General features: G+C 57.5%; 1 protein-coding gene across 3 annotated transcripts in view; it reads left to right on the top strand.

The window, feature by feature from the left end:
- Nucleotides 1-19,947, top strand: part of CCDC12 (coiled-coil domain containing 12) — a 38,468-nt gene extending 18,521 nt beyond the window's left edge. For all 3 annotated transcript variants that reach the window (XM_037130165.2, XM_037130175.2, XM_037130154.2), the window contains exons 2-7: nucleotides 4,941-5,017; nucleotides 15,106-15,185; nucleotides 16,413-16,474; nucleotides 16,681-16,715; nucleotides 17,668-17,744; nucleotides 17,847-19,947. In XM_037130165.2, coding sequence (XP_036986060.2) covers nucleotides 4,941-5,017; nucleotides 15,106-15,185; nucleotides 16,413-16,474; nucleotides 16,681-16,715; nucleotides 17,668-17,744; nucleotides 17,847-17,929 — 414 coding nt within the window. In that variant the 3' untranslated portion in view covers nucleotides 17,930-19,947. The remainder of the gene's footprint in view (nucleotides 1-4,940; nucleotides 5,018-15,105; nucleotides 15,186-16,412; nucleotides 16,475-16,680; nucleotides 16,716-17,667; nucleotides 17,745-17,846) is intronic.
- The last annotated feature ends 1,426 nt before the right edge of the window (nucleotides 19,948-21,373 follow it).

Here is a 21,373-nt window from a genome sequence, read left to right as displayed (position 1 = left end):
CTGTAATCTCAGCCGCCCTCCCCTGTGCACACGCACAGACCGCAGCTGGGCTGGCTCCAGACTGGCAGTGGAGCATCTCGCCTGGTTTCGGCCTCCTTGTGTCATTCCACGACTCTCTTTTGAGGCTGCCAGAGTGCCCTTCGGAGCACTGGCCAGTGCTGGGCTGAGCCCGCCGTGCGCTGGAGGAGGCCCCTCTGCCCCGACTCTGTCTGTTTGGCCAGGCTGGCCCTGGGGATCCAGCTGACAGGTCTCGATGGTGCCTTTGCTCTGTTCCCGGGCTTGCCAGGAGTGTTGTGCCTTCCCACGGCCCTTGGTAGCGCCCCCTGGACATTTAGAATTCAGGGCTCCCTTCCTCCCTGGCAGCACCTGTCCTTGCCAGTTCCCCAGGTACACGAGGCATTAACGAGGCTCTCCTCCATTCTCCTGGCAGTTGCCTGTTCTAAGTCTGCTCCTTTGAGTGCTCCCGAGGTCCTTGAGGTCAGGGTTCTTGTTTCTTTCATCCTTGTGTCCTGGGCAGACCTGGCACACGGAGGAGACTGGGGCTTTGAGGGAAGAAGGGCCCTCATCCTGGCCTGGGTGGGGAGGGCTCAGAAGGGGTGGTCCCCCTTGCTCCTGCCCCTCCTGTGCATTTCTGGTGGTTGAGCTGAACTGCATAGTTTTCCTCTGGTTGTGTCCCCCTGATACGGACTAAAGAGAGAAGATACACATTCTTTCTCTCTGTTAGACCCGCTAGAGGTTTATCCGTGTTGGGATATGTCCTGACCTGGTATTTTACTGATGTGTCTGCTCCTTGGTGAAAGGGGCTCTCACAGCTGTGCGCACCTGCCTCCCGGTGGCAGAGGGGGCGGGCAGGTCAGGGGGCTCAGTCCTGCCTGAATGCAGGACTGCCTCTGGCAGCCCGGCCGGCTCCCAGAAACAGAGGAGGGGTGGGAGAAGGGGGCGCTGCACCGCCTCCTGCTGCCCTCCCCACCCAGGCAAAGAGGACGTGCGCAGTGGTCTCAGCTGCGCCTCCTCCCTGGGGGAGCGGAGACTTCCCCAAGAGGTCCATCTGTGGGGCAGGTCAGTCGCTCTGCAAGTGGCCAAGTGGTCACTGAAATGGACAGTCTAGAGCCCTGCATCTAAAACCTCACAAAGAAAACTTCAGGCCAAGATGGCTTCACCGGAGGGTCATCACAAGTTCAAGGAAGAAGCAGCGCCAGGCCTACACACCCCGGTTTTATTTGTAAAAGTTTCGTTCCTGGCTAACTCGGATGAGGTGGCTATATCTGGGCCTGAGAGCCCCTAAAAGTCCTGCCTCAGGGGCCCCTTCCTCCTGCAGGCTGTGCGGGAGGGGAGGGTTGGGGCAAGGCCTCGGTGTGGAACCCTGGGCTGAGGTCAGAAAAGTGGGGCACACCCCAGAACAGGCAACAGGGCTGTGTGGGGGCCCCCAGTGCAGGCCATGGCTTTCCTGTCTCCCAGCCACCAGTGTTCCCAGGAGTCGGGCTCATCTGGAGTTGGTGGAGAGCGTTCCAGTTACACTGGCAGAGGGCTGAAGGTTGTCTAGTCCAGGCCTGGGATGGGCCCGGAGAGGTGCCAGGAGGAGCCCCATGCAGCGAGAGGCTTGAGGAAGGGGTAGTGAGGCCTGGATATGAATAGAAATGACCATGGGCTTGTGCCCTGGGCCCAGGGAACCTCAGAAGGGGCCTTGAGGAGGGGCCTTTGGGCTGACCACTAGAACTGACTGCAGGGTGGGTTTTCTTCGTTGTTGTCAGAATGGACTTTCAGGATTTGAGACACCAGGGCGGCGTAAATGGCCCTCGGGGCAAGTGGTGAGGCCTTGCGGCTCCCCTGGGAAGCCGGCGTGAGCTGTGGACAGAGCGTGTGATGTTACCTGCATCTTGGAAGGGGACACCAGTGATGGGTGGTTAAGGTGGAGAGAGACTTGGAGGACACGGATTAGAGAAAGGAGGGAAGTGCCACAGGCAGCTCTGTTCTCCATGGTGGCTGGGTGGCCAGCAGGCTGGCCAGGGTGGGGGTGATGGCGGTGGGCTCAGTGGCAGTGGGACCTGTGGAGGTGATGGGGGGGCACATAATGAAGAACAGGACTAGGAAGGAAGGAGAGGGGTAGGAAGGTTTGGGAGGGGTGTGTATAGGGGAGTTAGGCAGCTAGTCACATTTAAGGGTCTCAGGGTGGGTGGGGTGTGTCTAGATCCCCCGGGACTCTGTGGTCCTCAGGCCCGGCCAGTGTCCTCCCTGTAGGTGTCCGCCAGGGCTGAGTGCACACTGCGGCTCTGACTGTGGGGCGAACAGGAGAAGCAGCCAGGGTCGGGGCTGCACTTAGAAACCAGTGCCGCTCCAGATACACTCTCCCTCATCTCTGGGTGAGAGTGCGGGGCACGGGGAGGACCTTTGTCCAGCCCAAAGCCACCACCGACAGGTTCTGTGACCTCGGGGCAAATCCTTTCTCTTTGCTCATGGCAATGTGCCAGGTCCCCTGTGGGATCGAGGGGCCTGAAGGTGGTGGTGCTGCTGCAGTCCCTTCAGTGCTGAGCCTCTGAGTCTCCAAGGCTGGCCTGCCCCTCCTGCTCGGTGACCTCTCCTCCTCGTGGGCACTCCCACGCTGTCCTGTTGTAGTCACTCTTCAGCAGGAAGTGCAGAGTCTCCATGCCCCGAGTTCATGTGTCTCTGCTCACTGGCCCCTGCCCCCAACGCACGCTTTTGTCAGTCTCGGGCCCCTGCTCAGTGCACAGCACCCAGGCTGGGGTCACCCCCGACCTCCCCCTGTCACAGAGCTCAGGCTGCACCGCACCCACCGGATGCCGGCTTTTTTTTTTAATGTTCCTGAGAGCGTTGGGTGTTTTCTCGTTTTATTAATGAATAACTTGGCCTTTGCCGAGGCACTTGAGTGTCTCTGGGTTTCAGGTGTTGGCAGCTGTGGCCGTGGAGTTGGCCCTTGCTCCAGGGCTGGGAAGGGGCATGGCGTTCACACACTCTCTGTCCTAAAGGCTGTTTCTGCAGGCCCTACCCTCTTCTGCCCGCTGGGCGAGGTCAGCCCCAGGCTGAGAAGCCCTCCTGCTGCCCGCTTTGCGGGAAAGCCGAGCCTTTTTTTCTCTTTCACCTCTGTCCTTACCAGGGGGAGGCGTCTATCCCCCCTTCCTGGGTGGCAGGCGCCTCTGGCCACCATGGAGTCTGCTGGCTGGCAGTTGGCAAGGAGCTTTTATTTGAATGTGCCGGTTTCAGGCCTGCATGCTCAGCTGCCAGCATTTGGTCGGGGAGGGGCGCCCAGGTTGGGGGCTCTGTGGGGAGGGCCCTGACTTATTTCTCAGTCATGAGTCCCTGCTGTGCTCGTTCTTCCCTCTTTGGCCGTCACCACATCAGTGCCTCTCCACCCTGGGCCTCCCTGCCCAGTGGGGTCTGCAGGCTCCTAGGAAAGGCCTCTGGTCCTCCCTCCATCAAACACCCCAGCCTCTCCCCTGGTTCCCTACAGCCCTACTGGCACCTTCGCCGTGACCGCGACTCCAGTCAGCCACGTGTTCTTCACCCCACTCCCCACCTTTGCTCACGCCGTGCTCCCTTCTGGGAATGACCTTCTTATTCTTGTCTCCCCCCCCACCCCTCCCTCAGTAGGAATTCCCCACCCACCCCACCAAGCCAGGTTGGCCTCTTTCAGGCAGCTGCTGTCACTTGTTCCAGCTGCCTCGTCCCATGAGACCAAGCTGCCAGGGCCTGAGAGAGTCGGGGTGGGGGGCATCTTGATCTGTTCATATCACAAAAAGCCGTTCCCTGGGCCAGGCCTCCAGTCTAGGTTCCCTGGTCTCCCCCATGTTGTGTGGCCATGGAGCGTGGTTCATCTCGGGGTCTCTGCTGTGCACTGGCAGGAAGCAACTCCAAGCCAGTGCTACCCTTGGGGGCAGCTGTCAGTGGCAGCACAGACTCGTAGGACAGGCAGGGTCCGCAGCTGCTCCAGTTCTGATTTATGTGGCAGTGCCAGCTCGTCTTACCTTCCTCACAGCCTGCCCCTCAGAATGCCGCTCCGCGGGAGTCCAAGGCAGACAGCAGGACGAGGTGCCCACAACTCCCCCTGGAGGGCCACCCCGACCTGCAGGCTGGCCCCGGGCAGAGCCCGGTCCTGGAGCCTCTCACAGGCCATGCGGCACATGTACGTGTGCCCGCGGGTGCACTTGTCTGCAGGGTGAGGCTGCTCCCACCGAAGTGGGTGAGGGGGAGACCGGGAGGGCTTTCCTGCCTCGGCTGGAGGCAGCATGGTTGTGGCCTTCTTGGTGGCCCTCAGTGCACCTGGAGAACAAGCATGCTGTGTCAAGGTTGGGATGGACCTGCTTCTCTGGACTTGCAGAGAGGTCAGGGGCAGGAGGAAGACCAGATTTATAAGGAAATTTTTCCCATAGAAACTTCAGGCTAGGTCCCCTTCCCCCCATTTTCCCCAAACATGTTGCAGGTGAGTCTTGCTCTAAGCCTCGGCCGAGTCTGAGTTGCTGCTGCTAAAGGGACACAGAGGCGCCTCTGGAACGGGGGTCAGGGGCTGTCCTCCCTGGACGGTGGTGACCGCTCCTCCCTGGTCTCTCCTGGCTCAGTGGTGTGTCGTGGCCAGTCTGAGCCCTCTGGGGCACAGAACAGCTTCGTTCTCACCACCTAAAACCTTTTAGCTCCTCCTGCTGGCATACTCTGAGGGCCACTGGTGTCCCCTTCAAAGATGCAGGGGGCTGGGGTCATGGGCCTTTGACCTCTGTTGGGGGTGGGGGGCAGTGAGGAGTGCGGCTTCAGTGATGACGTCAGTTAACCCCAGCAGGCAGGTGCCCGCTGGAGAGATGCAGGGACTCCAGGCTGGTCCTTGCCTGGGCGTCTGCCTCCTGAGACGCGCTGTTCTTCATGAGCTGCCAGGGAGCGTGGACTGGAAAGAGGGACGTTCCTCTGAGCGGGCGGTTCTCTTCCTTCCCTTGCAGGACAAGGAAGATGGGGAGCCCAAGACCAAGCAGATCAGAGAAGAGGAGGAGGAGGAGGAGGAGGGTGAGAAGCACAGGTAATGCCCACATGCAGCCCCCACCCTGCACTCTCCTGCAGCCGCCATTGGCTCCCACGTCCTCCCGCCTCTGCGTTCAGCGTCCCCGTTCCGTCCTCTCTACCCCTGGCTGCCCTGTTCAGACCTGAAAATACCATCCTTCTCGCCAGCTGGAGCCTTCTCTGCACCCTTTCCCTGTTAGCCGTCGGACTCTTAAGGCACCAGCCTCTTCTTTTCACCCCTCATCATGTCTCCTCTCTCCTCACAGCCCTCAGTGGTTTGGCTCCACAGCACCTGCAGAGTCGGGGTCACCAGCCGGGCCCGGCTTCTGTTGGTTTCTCGTAACCACTGGCTGGCCATGCAGCCTGTCCTGACAGCGTCACTCTGCGCTGTCTCGGCCTGGCATTCCTTCTGTCCCCCGGAACGTGTTGGCCTCCCTGGAGTGCTCAGCTCAGGCCTCCGCTTCTCTCTCTTATCCGTTTTCCCGTTCCTGCAGTGGTTCCTGTAGAGTATTCATCTTATTTTACCAAATCCTGTCATCTGGTTGAGTCAAATTCGGTTGCCTAAACAGCGCTGCACCCCCCCACCCCCACCCCCGCTGCAGGTGCAGGCCCTTGAGGGCTGGAACCTCACCGATGGTCAGAGGCTGCTGTGTGTCAGAAATGCCTGGGACGAGTTTCAGAAGTCGTGCATGGGGCGGGAGGGGCACTCTGTGGTTGGTCCTCGTGCTCTGGGAAGAACCTTCGTGTCTGTTGGCACCACCGTGCCCAGCTGAGAGCCAGGGCCACGAGGTGGCTGTGGCGCTCTGCTTGGGGCAGGACTCCGTGTCTGCCCGGACAGGTGGCCCAGCGTCCTTTGCCCTGAGCCGTTTCCTTCGTGCACAGGGTTTGTGCAGCACCTGCTGACTTGCGGGGCAGGGGTGGGGCTGAGATCTTGACCCTGAGAAAGCTGACCTCCAGGCTGACTGCTGAGGGGGCGCCGCAGCAGGGGAGGGCTGCTCCCTGGAGGGAGCTGGACCGCACCAGGCACAGGCCCTTCTCTCTGCCCTGTTCAGGGCCCCTCTCAGAGGGATGGGACCTTCTTGGCTTCACAGCAGCACGGGTGCTTGCATGTGACACCGTCCTCATGGCCCCGCGGGCCCTTGCCACCTCGCTTGTGCTCAGACACGGTGACAGGTTACAGCTCTTCCTGCAGAGGCCCGAGGTGCTCCCTGGCAGCCGGGCCCCGCCCCCCAGCGCTGCGGTCTTTGCTTTCACGCTGGCCTTAGTGCCCCAGCAGCACAGGGGGCCTCTTGGGTGGCAGAAACAAAGGCCTGGTGGTTGCTCCTGTGCCAGGGGACCCCAGCCTTGTGTGATTTGGGGGTGAGTGCCCATAGTGTCCCCCATTCTGTGGTGACCGCAGTGAGAACCTTTGGTTTTCTTGCAGTTTGTTCTTAAATTCTCAGCCGTTGGCTGGAGTCTGACTCCTGGCGTCCGGGCTGCCTGCGCTTTGCTGGGAGGCCTTCTCTGAGCCCCCGTCTCCTTGGTGAGAAAGAGCAGGGTCACTGGTTCCCAGGCGGGTAGGTGGGTGACACAGTGGGAGACTGGAGTGTTGAACCGTGTGACTGAATCTCAAACATGCTGTTGCCAGAGGCCGAGGCAGGCCTCAGAGTTCAGACGTGTGGGGCAGGAATTCTAGAGGGCAGGGTCCGGGCTGCGAAGGCCCAGAAGCTGTGGTGGGAAAGGGTGCATGATGGGACCCATTGTCCAGGAGGTGGGGACAGACGTCCCCCACCACCACTCATGAACCCCTGCCCGGCTCTACACAGGTCACTGGAGCAGGGAGGAGGGTTTCATGGGGGCCTTGCAGGCACTGTGCAGACACGTGGCACGGCCAGTTCTTTTGACCGGTGGTAGTCAGTTCATCGTGTGCTTGCCAGGACTTAGGGACGTGAGCACTGAGGCCCTGCTCGTTCAGCAGCGGACACTGGAATGGTGGGACTGGGCAGACGGAATGAGCTCAGGACTTAGAAGCAGCTCCAGGTGGAGGCCAGGCCCTGCCAGTCACCAGCTTTCTGACCTTGGGCAAGCCGTGTTGCCTCCTCACCGGAGTGTCTTCAGCTGAGAGACGGGGAGAGAAGCAAACCTGCTTCCCTGGGGAATGGAGCAAATGCCATCGCTGTGTGCCCAGCTAGTGCTGGGCTTTGGGCTGAAAGAAGACACTTTGGGGTGTTCCTGGAGAGCTGCGGGGACTGCGGACACACCTGAAAGGGCAGGATTAACATTTACAGAAGGCCCACGCTGACTTTGCAAATGGGCGTAGCTGGGCGGACAGCAGGGTGGGTGGGCGAGAGTAGACATGCGCCTGGGTGACCAGGGAACTAGGGGGCGGGACCCTCTGTAGAGCTTCCCTTGTATGATGCAGAGGGATTCTCTAGATTAAAAAATTTTTTTTTAAGTTTTTATGCACTGTTAGGATAAATCTTACCCCATCCTCATACAACCAAAGCTCCATTGGGTGGGAGTTCGGCCCCTGCAGGTCCGCTAGCCCAGGCAGAGAGCTCTGTGGAAAGGAAGGATAGGTTCCCACCCCAGAGGGGCCCCTGCTTCTCCTCTAGACCGGATCTGCCTGCCCCCTTGTGGCTCATTCTGCAGGGGCACCCACGACTCAGCTCTAACACAGGCTCCTCTGTCCCCTTTAAATAAAGTGTGATCTGGGGCCCTGGAAAGCCAGCCCAGGCAAGAGGCATTGGTGTCAGCTGCTTTTGTTTTTGAAGCTCTCCATCACTTCCTCCTTACTCAGGGCAGGCAGGTCTGGGTGGCCCGGAGGTGTGTCTGGGTAGGTTTGTGGTCGCCTGTCACGGCCACCCTGCCAGGTGGGAGGAGAAGGCTGCCACACACTCCATCGGGCACAGGGCAGGGGAGCGTGTCTTGTTAAGTTCCTGAACAAGCGAGCCCCAAACCCTCAGCCGCCGCGACAGCCGCCGCTCTCTGGCTTTGGATCAGCGTCTGCCCCCGGCTGGAGCAGTCACCATTCAGGAACACCAATGCACCTGGGGTGGGTGTCATGTCCTGCAGAAGAAAGTGGGCCGCTAGCCTGCCTACTTCGGGGTAGAAAACCAGTTCTCCGACTGAGTGTGGAGTGAGGTCCCGGCCCAGCCCTGGCCTGGCGCCCCAGTCCTTTAGGCTGGTGAATGCCAGGCGTCCTCCCCACTGCCGGGCGGGTCCCCAGAATGGTGTCGGAGGCAGGGTGTGCTCGCACACCCGTGACATCAGCGCGATTAGGAAAAGGTGCCCCACTCTGGGAGGCTCCCACCCCTCCCTGCTGAGGTGACTGCCTCCAGCCCCAGGGTGTCCGAGGGTGGCTCCAGGATTTGTGCTGATGCAGCAGTGTGGACACCTGCTGTCACCCTGTTTTTCCTGATCCTGTTGCTCAGGAATGGGCCTCAGGCTGTGGGTGAATGAATGGAGGGCGCTGGCTCCAGGGAGGTGCGTCATGGAAAGCAGTGGGAAGCAGACCCACTGTGTGACCAGGCCGGGCCCTTCCCTGTGTGGGGAGGTGGCGGATTGGCGGGGCCCCATTCTGCCTGGAAACTGACCTTCGGCTCACGTGCCATGACCTTCAGTGCTGCCAGAGCCCTTCTTTTTTTTTTTCTTAATTTAAATTTTTTTATTGATTATGCTGTTACAGTTGTTCTATTCCCCCCCTTCATTCCCCTCCACCCTACCCCCCCATCCCCACCATTACCCCCCCTTTAGTTTATGACCATGTGTCCCAAGTTCTTTAGATTCTATATTTCCCATACTATTCTTGCCCCCCCATCTATTTCCTATCTACTGTCTATACTTCTTATTTTCTGTACCTTCTCCCCCCTTCTCCTTCCACTCCCCTGTTGCTAACCCTCCTTGAGATCTTCATTTCTATGTTTCCACTCCTGATCTAGCTGTCCTTTTAGTTTGCTTTCGTTTTAGGTGTGGTTGTTAATAACTGTGAGTTTGCTGTCCTTTCACTGTTCATGTTTATTTAACTTCTTTTTCTTAGATAAGTCCCTTTAACATTTCATATAATAAGGGCTTGGTGATGATGAACTCCTTGAACTTGACCTTATCTGAGAAGCACTTTATCTGTCCTTCCATTCTAAATGAAAGTTTTGCTGGATAGAGCAATCTTGGTTGTAGGTCTTTGGATTTCATGACTTGGAATACCTCTTTCCAGCCCCTTCTTGCCTGTAAGGTCTCTTTTGAGAAATCTGCTGACAGTCTGATGGGGACTCCTTTGTAGGTGACTGTCTCCTTAGCTCTTGCTGCTTCTAGGATTCTCTCCTTCATTTTAATTTTGGCTAATGTAATGATGATGTGCCTTGGTGTGTTCCTTCTTGGGTCCAACTTCTTTGGGACTCTCTGCGCTTCCTGGATTTCCTGGAAGTCTATTTCCTTTGCCAGAATGGGGGAATTCTCCTTTATTATTTGTTCAAATAAGTTTTCCACTGGTGGCTGTGCCTTTCCCCCTTCTGGTACCCCTATAATTCGGATGTTGGAGCGTTTAAAGATGTCCTAGAGGTTCCTAAGACTTTCCTCATTTCTTTGAATTCTTGCTTCTTGACTCTTTTCTGTTTGGCCATTATTTGCTTTCTTCTGGTCCACTCCATTGATTTGAGTCCCAGTTTCCTTTTCATTGCTATTGGTGTCCTGTGCAATTCCATTCATTTCAATTAGTTTTGCCTTCATATATTTGTCTAATTTGTGGCTATAATCAACCAGTTCTGTGAGGATCCTGATCACCAGTGTTTTAAACTGTGCATCTGAGAGTTTTGCTATTTCTTCATCACTTAGATCTATAGGCTCTGGGGCTTTGAGATCTTCTTGCACCATTTTTGGTCTGTTCGCACCCTTTAAGTGTGAGGAGGGGCGCCTTGGACTCCCAGGTCGCTGGGTTGTGACACTGTATGTGGGGGCCCCCCTCTGCTGTTTCTTGCCTCTGGGTGAGGATTAGCGCCTTAGGTGGTTCACCAGGGCAGGGCCACTCAGGTCACTGAGTTATGACGCTGTATGTGGAGGCGGGGTCAGAGCAGGGCAATGGCGGTGCCCTCTGCTGCCACTCGCCGCTGGCGCCTGCTGGGTCCCATCTAACCGCCCACTCCCTCGCTTGTCTATCTGCACATGAATGCACAACCCTAGTCAAATCTCGGCTCTGCTGGTTCCCTGCGGTCGCTCGCTGGGTCGCTCACTAGGTCCACCTGTTGCAACACTGCGCCTGGGTGCGCACCTGAGTCTGTCTGACTTGAGTTTTCCTGTGCAACCCTGCTCCGCCAGCTGCTGGTTTCACCCCTCTTACTGGTTAGGCTGAAGAATTTGTTGTTACCAGACTTCTGAAAAGTTCAATTTTCTGTGTTCTGGCTGTGTTTTCTGTTGCTAATATTTAGTTGACTCTAAACTTGGTTGTGTGAGAAAGCAAGGCATCTCCACCTATGCCTCCATCTTGGTGGAAGTCTGCCGGAGCCCTTCTGCAAAGCTTGGCTCCCTATTGGAAAATGTGGGTCATCCCTACCACCTTGCACTGAAGGGCCATCCTGAGGGGCACCCCCCGCTGGGGAGAAAGCCTTCTCCCACTGGGCACTGCCTACAGCTATAGGTGGGGGCAGGACGTCAGGGCTGCTCCACCCCTTTTCCCGAACCGGGCGGTGGAGGTGTTTGTCAGCCCATGTGACGTGGCCCTGTCTAGCATGTGGTCAGTTCTTGTGTTGTGTCCTTCAGCCAACCCACATCCTTCCTGCATGAGGACAGGAGGCCTGGGGTGGGGTAGCAGCGTGGAGGTGGGGCTGGCTGTGTGGGAGGGGGGAGCGTCTGCCACTTTGTATCTGTACCCTGTTCCCAGAGTGAGGCCAGAGTCACCTCCTGGGGGACAGCTAGAGGACAGTGTCATGTGCTCACGAGTGAGGAAGGCACTGGGTTCCTCAAAAGTTTCATTGGCTCTTAGGCTAGCTATCAAGTGTCCTAAATCAGAGCACCGAATGACCAGCAGGCAGAAGAAAGGTCCCCCCCGTCACCCGCCTGCCTCCGGTGTCTGTCCCGTCCCACCTTGTCCCAGACCCTCGAGGTAGTGTTCTTGCTGCGTAGCCAGGTGGTGTGGCTGTGCCGTCCTGAGCTGCCCTGTGCCCACCTGGTCTCAGCCTCCGCTGTACCACTCTAGGGTGCTCTGCCAGAGAGCCCAGGGGCTGTTACACTTTGTGCCACCAGGGGCATTCGTATGAGGGGCACTTGGGGTTTTGTTAGCATTTCTCTGAACAGACAGCGGCTATCCAAGGCAGTGACCACAGAAACTGTGGTCCTGGGGTTCGAACATTTTAATGCGTCTTGAAGGAAGGACTGGGGCAGTCGTGAGCCCCACTGGGGCTGTTGCCTCACCTCGTTCTCCCGGGCCTCTGGTGGGAGCCTCTGGCAGCACCCAGTAAGGCCTGGTGGTTTATGTTGGGAACATAGGGGGTCTCCACGTGTGGAGCTCAGAGCTCGCAGGTTATGGTGGGGGTGGCAGGGGGTTCCTGGAAGAGTTCCCATGTCTACTCTGACTGTCCAACCCAAAAGCTCAGAGTTGCGGACATCTCAGGCCAGAGCTGCTTTTCTGAGTCTGCAGGCCCATTTTGGACTTGACTTCCCCGGGGTCTCTGACTATAAGGAACACTTCCCACCAGCCCTCCACCAGCCCCTGAGGAGTGGTCAGCTGTACCTGGGGGTGGGTGGGGACATTTAGGGAAGGGGATGCTGCTCATGGTGACATCTGGTTGGATTAGCTCCTGACATGGGAAGGCAGGAGAATGTGTAGCAAATAAGGCTGGCAGTAACCCAGGGGGCACATTCGATCAGAAAGCAGGCTGTGGGGACTGATGACAGGCGATACCAGGACTGGGTTAAGGAGTTCAGACTTGCTTTGGGGACACTGGGGACCCTGGGTCAGAGGGAGAGAGAGTGCAGGTGGCTGCGGTGGCTGCCGTCTGTGGGAGAGATGGCCAGGCCCACCTCAGGCAGTGGCTGCCTGCGTGGAGAGGGCTGTGAGTGGTCAGAGCCTTGGGTGTAAAGGGCAGGGTCCTGCCCCCTGGGTGTCCCTCTGAGCTCACTCCCTTCAGACTCTAAGCGCTCCCTTCGTTGGCTCTTGAGGAATGGGCCCTCTGATGGCTCATTTTCCCCACCTTTTCGAGTCTGGAAAAGTCTTTCACTGAAGGCCTTTTAACTAGATTTATGGTTCCATTGCTTCTGTTGCGAAGTCAGCTGCCTGTCTGTTTCTGCTTGGGCGTCGGTCTGCTGTAAGGATTTCTCCGTTGCTGGGCTCAGTAGCGGACAGGCATCTGCCTAGGCCTGCTGTGCTGTGGGGTTTGTGGTGTTGCTTTGCTCTGTGGCGTGGTGGTTTCCATTGACTTTACAGAAAGATTCTTGGTTATCGTCTCTCTAATTTCTGTTTCCGGGACTAATTACACGTGTGCTAGGTCTTTTTACCTGGTTGCAGGTGTCCCTGATGCTCTTTTCTGATTTTTCTGACTTTTCTTCCTCTGTGCCTCAGTCTGCACGTTTTCTGGCCTGTCTTACGTTGCAGTTCGCTGATCCTTCCGTCACTCGTGTCCAAACTGCTGTTAAGCCCACTTACTGAGTTGGTCAGTGATTCCCATCTGATTTTTATAGCTTTGGATTCTCTGCTGAAGTTCTCTGTTTTGTGGTTTACCTTCCTGAACTGGTATTAATTTCAGTTATTTTAAAAAGATTTATTTATTTATTTATCTTTAGAGGGGAAGGGAAGGAGAGAGGGAAAGAAATATCAATGTATGGTTGCTTCTTGTGCGTCCCCTGCTGGGAACTGGCCTGCAACCCAGGCATGTGCCCTGACTGGGAATTCAACCATGATGTGTGGTTCACAGGCCCACACTCAATCCACTGAGCTACAGCAGCCAGGGCTTACCTTTCATTTTTGATCATTGCAACACCTGGATCTCCTGTGAGTGCATTTGTGTTCTTTATTTTTTCTCATGGCTTTGATCGAACCCTGGATATTCGGTGTGAGAGGTTCTAGAGATAATTGGAGGTTCTGGATCATTGGTTTTCCTTCAGAGAGAATTTATTCCAGCCTCTGGCAGGCAGCTGGGCTGGGGGTGCCCTGACCTGTCCCCTTGGGACTGAGGAAGAGGCCTTCTTGCACCAGTGCCCCCCTTAGGTTGAGGCGGCCTCCAGTGTTGAGCTGTGTGCGGTCTGTGCTGGGGATGGGTCATAGCAGAAAGCCTGGGGGTTGCCCGGCCCTGCTTCTTGGCTGCCTTGAGCAGACTTCAGTCTCTTCAGCACCTGGGGTTGCAGGGGGTTCTGCTTGTCAACAGATGCTTTAAGGGGAAAGAGTTGTCCACTGTCACACTATCCATGAACCTCTGTGATTGCAGCCTCTCACATCGTTGTTGCCTTGGTACTTCTCCAGGGCCAACATACAGATTTTTAAAAAGTATACAGAGGTGGGCCAAAGGAGGGTTAAGTATCCCCTTGCAGTGCTCATTGGTTAAGTTGGGTCCATGGCTTGTTAGGAACGGCCCACACCACAGGAGGTGAGCAGCGAGCAAGCGAAGCCTCCACCGTGTCTTCCATGAAACTGGTGTCATGGTGCCAGGAAAGTTGGGGGCCCCTGGGTTAAGTTACCAGCCATCATCACCTGAAAGGTAAATCGTAAGGGCACGAAATGATAATAATAATGAGAAAGCAAACCATACAGTAATTAATAAAGAAGTGGTAATGCAAGAATGAACTCTGTGTTTGGCGTACTCACAACTCTGAACATACTGTTGCCCACCCTGCTCTGTTCTCAGGTTTGTTTAAGTTGTTTGCAGAGGGCGGAGGGGCTGAACCATGCTCCTGCATGGGAAAGGCCGTTTCCCAGAAGTCTTGCCCTTTGGCAGAGCTGGGGGTGGGAGGCTGTCTCTTCATCAGCTCTCGCAGAGTGAGTCTGGGAGGCCTTGAGCCGAGCTTGACGGACCTGACACCCAGAGGTGGGAACTGAGGCGTAGAATGGGACAGTCCCACGGTGAGCCGGACCGGTGTTCTCGATTGCTTGACCAGTGCTCAGCTCTAGGGGGAGTGGGGACAGTGGGCTGCTGGGGCTGCTGGGTGGCTCTCCAGCTGCTTCTGGGTCTCCCTATGCCCCTGTGCTGTGCCTTCCCAGGGCAGGGTAGGGGCGTGGGTACTTGCGGCTGTGAGTCCTGGGGGCAGTTCCCATCGACTCTCCTTCCATATTGATTTTTCACAGAACCCTGGAGCCAGTTTGAGAGTGACAGTTTGTTTCCCTCACCAATCCTGGCGGTTTCCCACACCCAGTTTCCCTTCTGCTTTTTGCCCTACCCTGAAGGAAGGTCTGGGTACAGATCACGCCCCACTGTGGCCTGATGTTGACCTGGGGCCTGAGCAGGCATGGGTGGCTGGGACACAGGATGGGTGTCCCTGCTCCTTAGAGTGGGTGGCAGGCCTCCTCTATAAGCCAGGCTGGTGCCTCCCCCCCAGGGCACAAAAGTTCAGCCTAGCCTCAGGGCTGTGGCCTCAGGGGCCCTAGCAGAGGGGAAGAGGCAGGCGGTGCTGGTGAGTAGGGGCCTAAACTTGACATTGGAAAGTCCCCAAGTCCAGATTGCTGCTACTTGCTGTCTGTGAGGTTGCAGACACCTGATGCCTCTCTCCTGGAAAGGCAGCAACCCTTTGGTGGCCCGGCACGGAGAGAAGGTTTGGTAGATAAGACTGTGGGAGGCCTCCTGTTGGGAAAATGTCCCCTGTCCTGGAAGCCTAGGACTTCTGAGGGGCAGCAGTCCTCGGGAGGGCTCGGAAGAGGTGGTGGGGAAGGAGTAGGACCCACATTGCCATCTCACCTGGCTGGCCCGGCTGGTGGGGGGCCCCTTCTGCCACCCCTAGCACCTAGATGGTCTGACCCAGTGGCTCTCTCCTCCCTTATCAGGCAGGATCATCCCCACCCCCCTCCCCCACCCTCCCACCCCCTGCTGTGGGGTCATCCTGTGCAGTCTGACCTGTGTGTGTGTGTGTGTGTGTGTGTGTGTGTGTGTGTGTGTGTGGTGACCGAGACTGTCACACGTTTACTCCATCTCTGCTTGTCCTCTGCTTCCGTAGGGAGCTCAGGCTGCGGAACTACGTCCCCGAGGATGAGGCCCTGAAGAAGAGGAGGGTGCCTCAGGCCAAGCCAGTTGCAGGTGGGTCAGCTGAGACTCTGCCTCCCTGCTCGGTGGCCGCTGTCAGCTGCCTCACCTTGAGAGGTGTTGCCCTCTCTTAGAGAATAACTGACTAGCAGTGCCCGGCTGCACGTTGGGCCTCTGTGACCCTCGTCATCATCTTCTGGCAGATGCGCAAGTAGTCAGTGTTGGGTGACTGGGGGGCAGTCAGGGCGCTAAGAAGGAGGCCTGCGTGCGGGTTGTGCCTGCTCCACGCTGCTCACAGCCCGACGGGAGGCCTTCCAGGGGCGGGGCGGGGAGAGGCCATGTCTCAGAGGGACCCACGGGGCTGAGAAGTGGCAGTGGTTCGGGGGCCCTTGTCAGGTCAGACTGAGAAACCCTGACAGGGGGCCGTTTGGGTGCTCAGAGAACAGTGGGAAGGCGACCGGCCACCTGCCAGGTGGAGGTGAGGCAGTGTCAGAGCACACAGACCCGCGTGGGGGTGTCCTTGTGGTGGGGGCGGGGCCCTCAAGGGGCGGGGAGCAGCACGGCAGCCAGGAGCGTCCGGCCAGTGGCGGCGTTTTGGAGCTGTTGGGGTGCTATCATTCACATTCAGACCCCTGGCTCTTTTTGTTCTTCGTTTCTGCTGTCAGTTTTTAATTAGATGAGTAACAAGTGAATAGTTATCTTGCAGAACAGTAAAGTGTTGCCCATTCAACCGCACCCCAGTCTGCTTCCTCATCTCCTTTGCCCCTGAAATTCCAATGTGTGTCCCAGGTGTTTTGAGCCCCACTAGGGTGGGTGCAGGGGCTCAGGATCAGCACTGGGGCTGCAGGGTGTTGGTGCTCCCAGGGTCTGTACCCGCAGTGGCCGGCCCTCCCGCTGTGTGTCAGCAGCTGGGACATGCCTGAGGGCAGGTTGTCTCCAAGTGGCTGTGCCCCAGCCATTCGAGGGCCCAGAGGATGCCCTCAGAGCCCAGGAGCCCCTGGCGGTGGTGGGAATGGTTCACCGTCCAGGCCCCGCACAGGACCACACTTTGGACGCACCCTCTCGTTTCACGGCTGTGGGACTAGGGAGTCTGGGCTCTGGCTAGTCAGCTGGCAGCCTGCTGCTGGCTGGGGGCCACCGGGAGAGGTGGGGACAAGAGAGCCCAGGGTCTCCGGAGGACCTGCCTGCACCCCCTTCCTCTGCTGTGGCTGCAGTGTGTAGAGTCCAGGGAGAGTGGTAGGGCTCTCCAACAGGCCTCCGTGGTTGTCTTGCACCCTCTAGTGGAAGAGAAGGTGAAGGAGCAGCTGGAGGCTGCCAAGCCGGAGCCCATCATCGAGGAAGTGGTGAGTGCCTGGCGGGGCCACTCTCACTGCTCCTGTGGCTCCCTCCTCCTCCTTCCCTAGCTGCCGTCCTCCCCCGCCCTTCTCACTGCATCTGTTTTTCCTCTCCACCTCCCTGCGTTCCCTCTTCCTTCCTACCTCTGCCCCCTGTCTTCTGACTTCCTTTGGTTCTTGCCCCTCTGGTCGACACGTGTCTCCTCCCTCCCCAGGACCTGGCCAACCTTGCACCCCGGAAGCCTGATTGGTGAGTGTCGCTGTGTGGGGCCGGTGGTGGGGGGTGCTGGGGGGTGCTCCTGGTGCCAGGCATCGGCCCGGCCTGGGCCTGTGCACCCCACAGCGGGGAGACGGACAGCAGAGGCACACAGCTGCACAGGTCACTCACTGCTGTCCAAAGTGAGTGCTGAGGGGGACAGAAAGGGAGAGTGAGAGGAAGGTGACGGGGTGTGGCCTGGAGCTGGGGTGGGCTCAGGTGGGGTGGGGGCAACGGTACCCTCAAGGAGAGGGGGAGCTGCCTGACTTTGGGCAAAGCCGACTTTGGGCAAAGCCAACTTTGCCTGAAGTGGCTACAGGGTCGGGGAATGGTGGTTTGTGCCCCACACGTGCCCCTTGTGGCCGCAGCTTCCCCTCTGAACTGAGGGTGCTCAACCTTCCCCAGTGCCCCTGAGACTGGGCTGAGGAAGGGGTGAGAGGGGGGTGTGTAGCCTGGGCCTTGCCTTGGGCCAGAGGTAGGGGCCCCGGGCCTCTGTCTGTAAGTCTGTCCAGCACAGCACCAAGGAAAGCATTAGAATTTGATGAAACAGAAGCTCCGGGCCCATGTCCTAGGAAACCCGGGGCCTGGAGGCTGGGCTGTGTGTGCACATCGGGAAGCTCCTGGTGGGCAAGCGACCAGTGGCTGCAGGGGGAGCAGTGGACCGGGCAGGCCACTCCCTGCCGGTGTCTAGGGGGTCCCCTGAGAAACCGTCCATGCTCGTACACCTGGACTCGGTCCCCTGTGTGGGGTGGGTCTGCAGGGCTAGTTCCAGCCTCACTGGGACTGAGTTTGGGGCATGCAGAATGAAGAGAGAGAGGCAGCCTGGCCTCCGTCCCAGGACAGCTTGTCCATTCAGACAGCCAAGTGTGATTCCTGATGCCCTGGGGCTATGGGCAGGGCAGGGCTGGCCCTCAACCTCTGGCCTCCTACCGCCTCCCTGCTGTAGGGACCTCAAGAGAGACGTAGCCAAGAAGCTGGAGAAACTAGAGAAGCGGACCCAGAGGGCCATCGCCGAGCTGATCCGTAAGTGCAGGGCCTGGCCTGGCGAGGTCCCAGCCCTCTGGGTGGGGGCCCAGGCCCAGGCCCAGGCCCCCTGCCCACCCCTCCTTTCTGCTGTCCCTCTAGGTGAGAGGTTGAAAGGCCAGGAGGACAACCTGGCCTCGGCAGTGGAGGCCACCACCGGGCAGGAGGCCTGCGACTCTGACTGAGGCCTGCCCTGTCCCCACGCCTGCCCGCCTGGCCTGCGCTGGAGGAGGACAGTCTTGGACAAGGGCAGGGCCAAGCCTGCCGTCTCTTCCAGTTCATCTTCAGAGTAGCGACTCGGGTACCATCAGTCTGAGCCCCGCTTGGGGTGAGGTCAGCTCCTCGCCCTCTGAGTGGTCCCTGCCACCTGAGTAGGGACAGAACCACCACTCAGTGGGGGCAGCAGCAGGTCTGCAGGCCTATGCTGTCTGTGAATATGAATCATGTGTTACAAACTTTATTTTTTAGTTCTGGAAAAAGAGGCAAGCAGACCCCCGTGTGTGGCCGGGTATTTCCTGGGTCTGCGGGGTGCTGTGGGTCCAGGCCCCTGGTCGGGGTGCTGTAGAGGTGATGCTGACTATGAGTGAGCCCTGTGTGGGACTGAGCATACTGAGGCCGACCTTTCAGGCCCAGTCTTTGGTCGCTGGTAGTCACCTCAGAACTCTTGAGTGACAGAGACAGCGTCCGAGAGAGTCCTCATAAGACCTGCCCAGGGCTAGTCCTGCCGGATTCTGTGGGACAGCGTGGGGAGGCCCCCTGCCCTGGTCTGCGGACCCTCCCAGTGTGAGATAGGGGAGGAGACCACGCCCGCGGAGCCGGGGAGCCGTGCCCTGGCAGCCTCCATCTGGGCTGCTCCAGCCAGGAGGCCCAGGGCACGGCCCTCTTCCCCACTGCACCCAGCAGAGCTCGGCTGTGGCTTCCCCGGGACAGGGCCCCTGCGTTGGGGCGGGGAGGGGCCGTTCTGCTAGAGAGCGAGGTGGTGTGGGCTGAGTTTTGGGTGCGCTTTGGGGCCCTGGGCCCACAGGTCCTGAGCCTCCTCTGTGGAGCTGACTCTCCGGAGTGACTGGCTGGCCACAACTGGGACTCCAGGGACCTGTGGCCAACTGGAGAGTCACCTCCTCTAGAACGTTAACACGCTTGAGGTTCCTTCAGGGTTTTCCTGGAGCCTGCTGCCCACCCTGCACTGGCCCAGCATGTCCTTCCCCTGTGCTGACTCCTGGGAACCCAGGTCACGGGCTGTGGTGGTCAGTGCCGAGGCCTTGGGCGGCAGAGGCGGAATGTGCGTGTGCACACAGAGACCCACCCCCAAACACAGTCCATCAAATGCTTGAAGTTAAAATTACGTAGCCACTTCTGAGAACGTAATTCTCGTGGAGAAGAGGAGCAGCACCTAGCGGCTGTGAGTGAGGGCTGAGGCAGTGAGCAGGGGGACAAGCCCAGGACTGTGACTCCCACAGGGGCCAGGACTGGAGCCAGGCTCCCTTTCCGAGGAGTGAGGGATGATGGTGCCGCCACCTCCTGCAGGTGCGGTTGTAAGCAGGATGCTTGTCTGTGGCCATGTAGGACTCAGACACCTGGCAACTACCAGCCAGCTGCCCGTGCAGCACCAGCTCCAGGACTGGAGTCAGGATACTGCAGTTGGAGCCCAGAGTACGGATGGAGGGTTTGCGGCCACACGTTTATTACCCTTTGTGCCCTAAAGGAAGACGGCCTCCCAGGGAGTGAGGAAAGCAAGACTCGCCACACGTGACTTGCGTGCAAACAAATTACAAAGCACGTGGGAAAAGCCAGTGCCCTAAAGAGCAGCCAGCCCACACCCACACACAGCACAGGCATGGTCGTCGGTCAGTTCTTAGCGTCATGCTCTGCAGCCGTGAAACAAGCCAGAACCACGTGCAGCGTAAGGGACCTCGAAAGAAGCAAGTCACAAGAGAAACAGAGTGTGTGCCACTCGATGATGCCCCGAAACAGACGAAGGAGACAGACTCTCCGAGGACAGACACACCCTGACGGAGAAGTCAGCAGGACAGCGGGCTGCCGGCTTCCGCGTCGGGCCTGCGGGGCTGCCGATGGGCTGCTGCTTGGCTCCAGTGATGGGGACCCACTTCATTCTCCATGTGCTCATTTTACACACTTTTCCTTCTGTACATAGGCTGTACTTCCCACAGCTTAAAAAATAAATTTGCAGCATTTACAACCTAAATTAAGTGCAGCGGTGTTTTTTTAAATGGCCATATCTGCAGTTTTGCTAGATGGTGTAAATCGGTGATTTTCGGCCTTTTTCACCTCATGACACACACACTACTCAAGTTCTGTGACAAAAAAAAAAATGTAATTTTGATTCATTCACACCAGACGCTGTTGTTGTATTGGGTGTTGTTGGTTTTTTTTTTATTTGACCATCTAAGGGAAAAGAGTTCATTGCCCCTGACTGAACAGGCAGGTATTGCCTGTTTTAAAAATTCTTGTGGCACGTGGTTGGAAATTCGTAGTCTACTTAGAACATTAAAAAAAATCATGCAGGCTCCATGGGGGAAGAAAGTTTACCTACAAATGAATGAGTTTCACTTCTCATTAACAATGGAGATTAGGAGATAAATTTCTCCTAAGTGCTAAGGAAACAAATGCCCATGTGTTTCAGTCACAGTAATTACAGGAAGAGCCGGGGAGACACTCAGGGCTCAGGCCACTTACTGCGCTCCGATCCTTGCCCTGATCCTCGCCCTGATCCTCGCCCCTCGCCGAAGGGCCTGCTCAGGATGCTCCACAGCAAGACAGGTGGCGGGGGCGCTGGGGAGAGGGGTGTGGGGGCAGGGCTGCGGTTGGCGGACACTCCTACAGGAACTTCAGCAAGGACGGTTTCCTGGACTTGGGTTCAGTCTGAGGGGGTACAGTGGCTCCTTGGGGCCTCCAGATGTCTCCCCAGCTGCCCTCCTTCACTCCCCTAGGAGCCTTTGCACCCCAAGGTTTGAGCTGTGGATAGAAGGGGCAAGGCAGAGGACAGGCCAGCTGAGGAACCCATGGCTTCCGGCCCAGTCCGCAGGCTGGCTGTCACACGCAGTCAGATCTGCCCCTGACTGCAGACACGCAGGGGCGCATGGCCGCCGTGATTGGGATGGGGGCTCCAGGAAAAAGGAAGAACAGAGAGACTCCTGGGAAGGCAGCCGGCAGTGAAACCAGTGTTGACCAGCAAAGAAAGTGGTCAACACTGCAAAAGTCCCACTGATTGACCTCTAGCAAGACCAAGGTTTAAAAAAGATACAAATATTAGGAATGAAATAAGGCTATAACTACAGACACCAAAAGGACAGTAAGGGGATATTCCAAATAACTGTCCACATGAATGTGACAAATTGGTGAGACGAACCAATTGCTTCAAAAGCACAGGCTGCCACAGTTAACCCAAGATGAAATTTGCTTCCCTCTGTAAGTATTAAACATACTGAATTCATAATTTAAAAACCCCTGGAAAAAAATCTCCAAGCCCAGTGATTTTACTGGAGGATTAATATACGGACAACATATTTCCCGTCAAAATCCCAGTGAGATCTTTATGTATACACAAAATTACTCTAAAATGTATCAGGAAAAGCCAAAGAATTAGAATAACTTAAATTTTAACTAGAAGG

The sequence above is a fragment of the Artibeus jamaicensis genome, unplaced genomic scaffold (genome assembly GCF_021234435.1).
Source record: "Artibeus jamaicensis isolate MK-2021 breed Jamaican fruit bat unplaced genomic scaffold, CSHL_Jam_final contig_519, whole genome shotgun sequence".
In the NCBI taxonomy this organism is placed as follows: Eukaryota; Metazoa; Chordata; class Mammalia; order Chiroptera; family Phyllostomidae; genus Artibeus; species Artibeus jamaicensis.
Note: the sequence above shows the minus strand (reverse complement) of the source record. Positions and strands in the feature narration are given on the sequence as shown.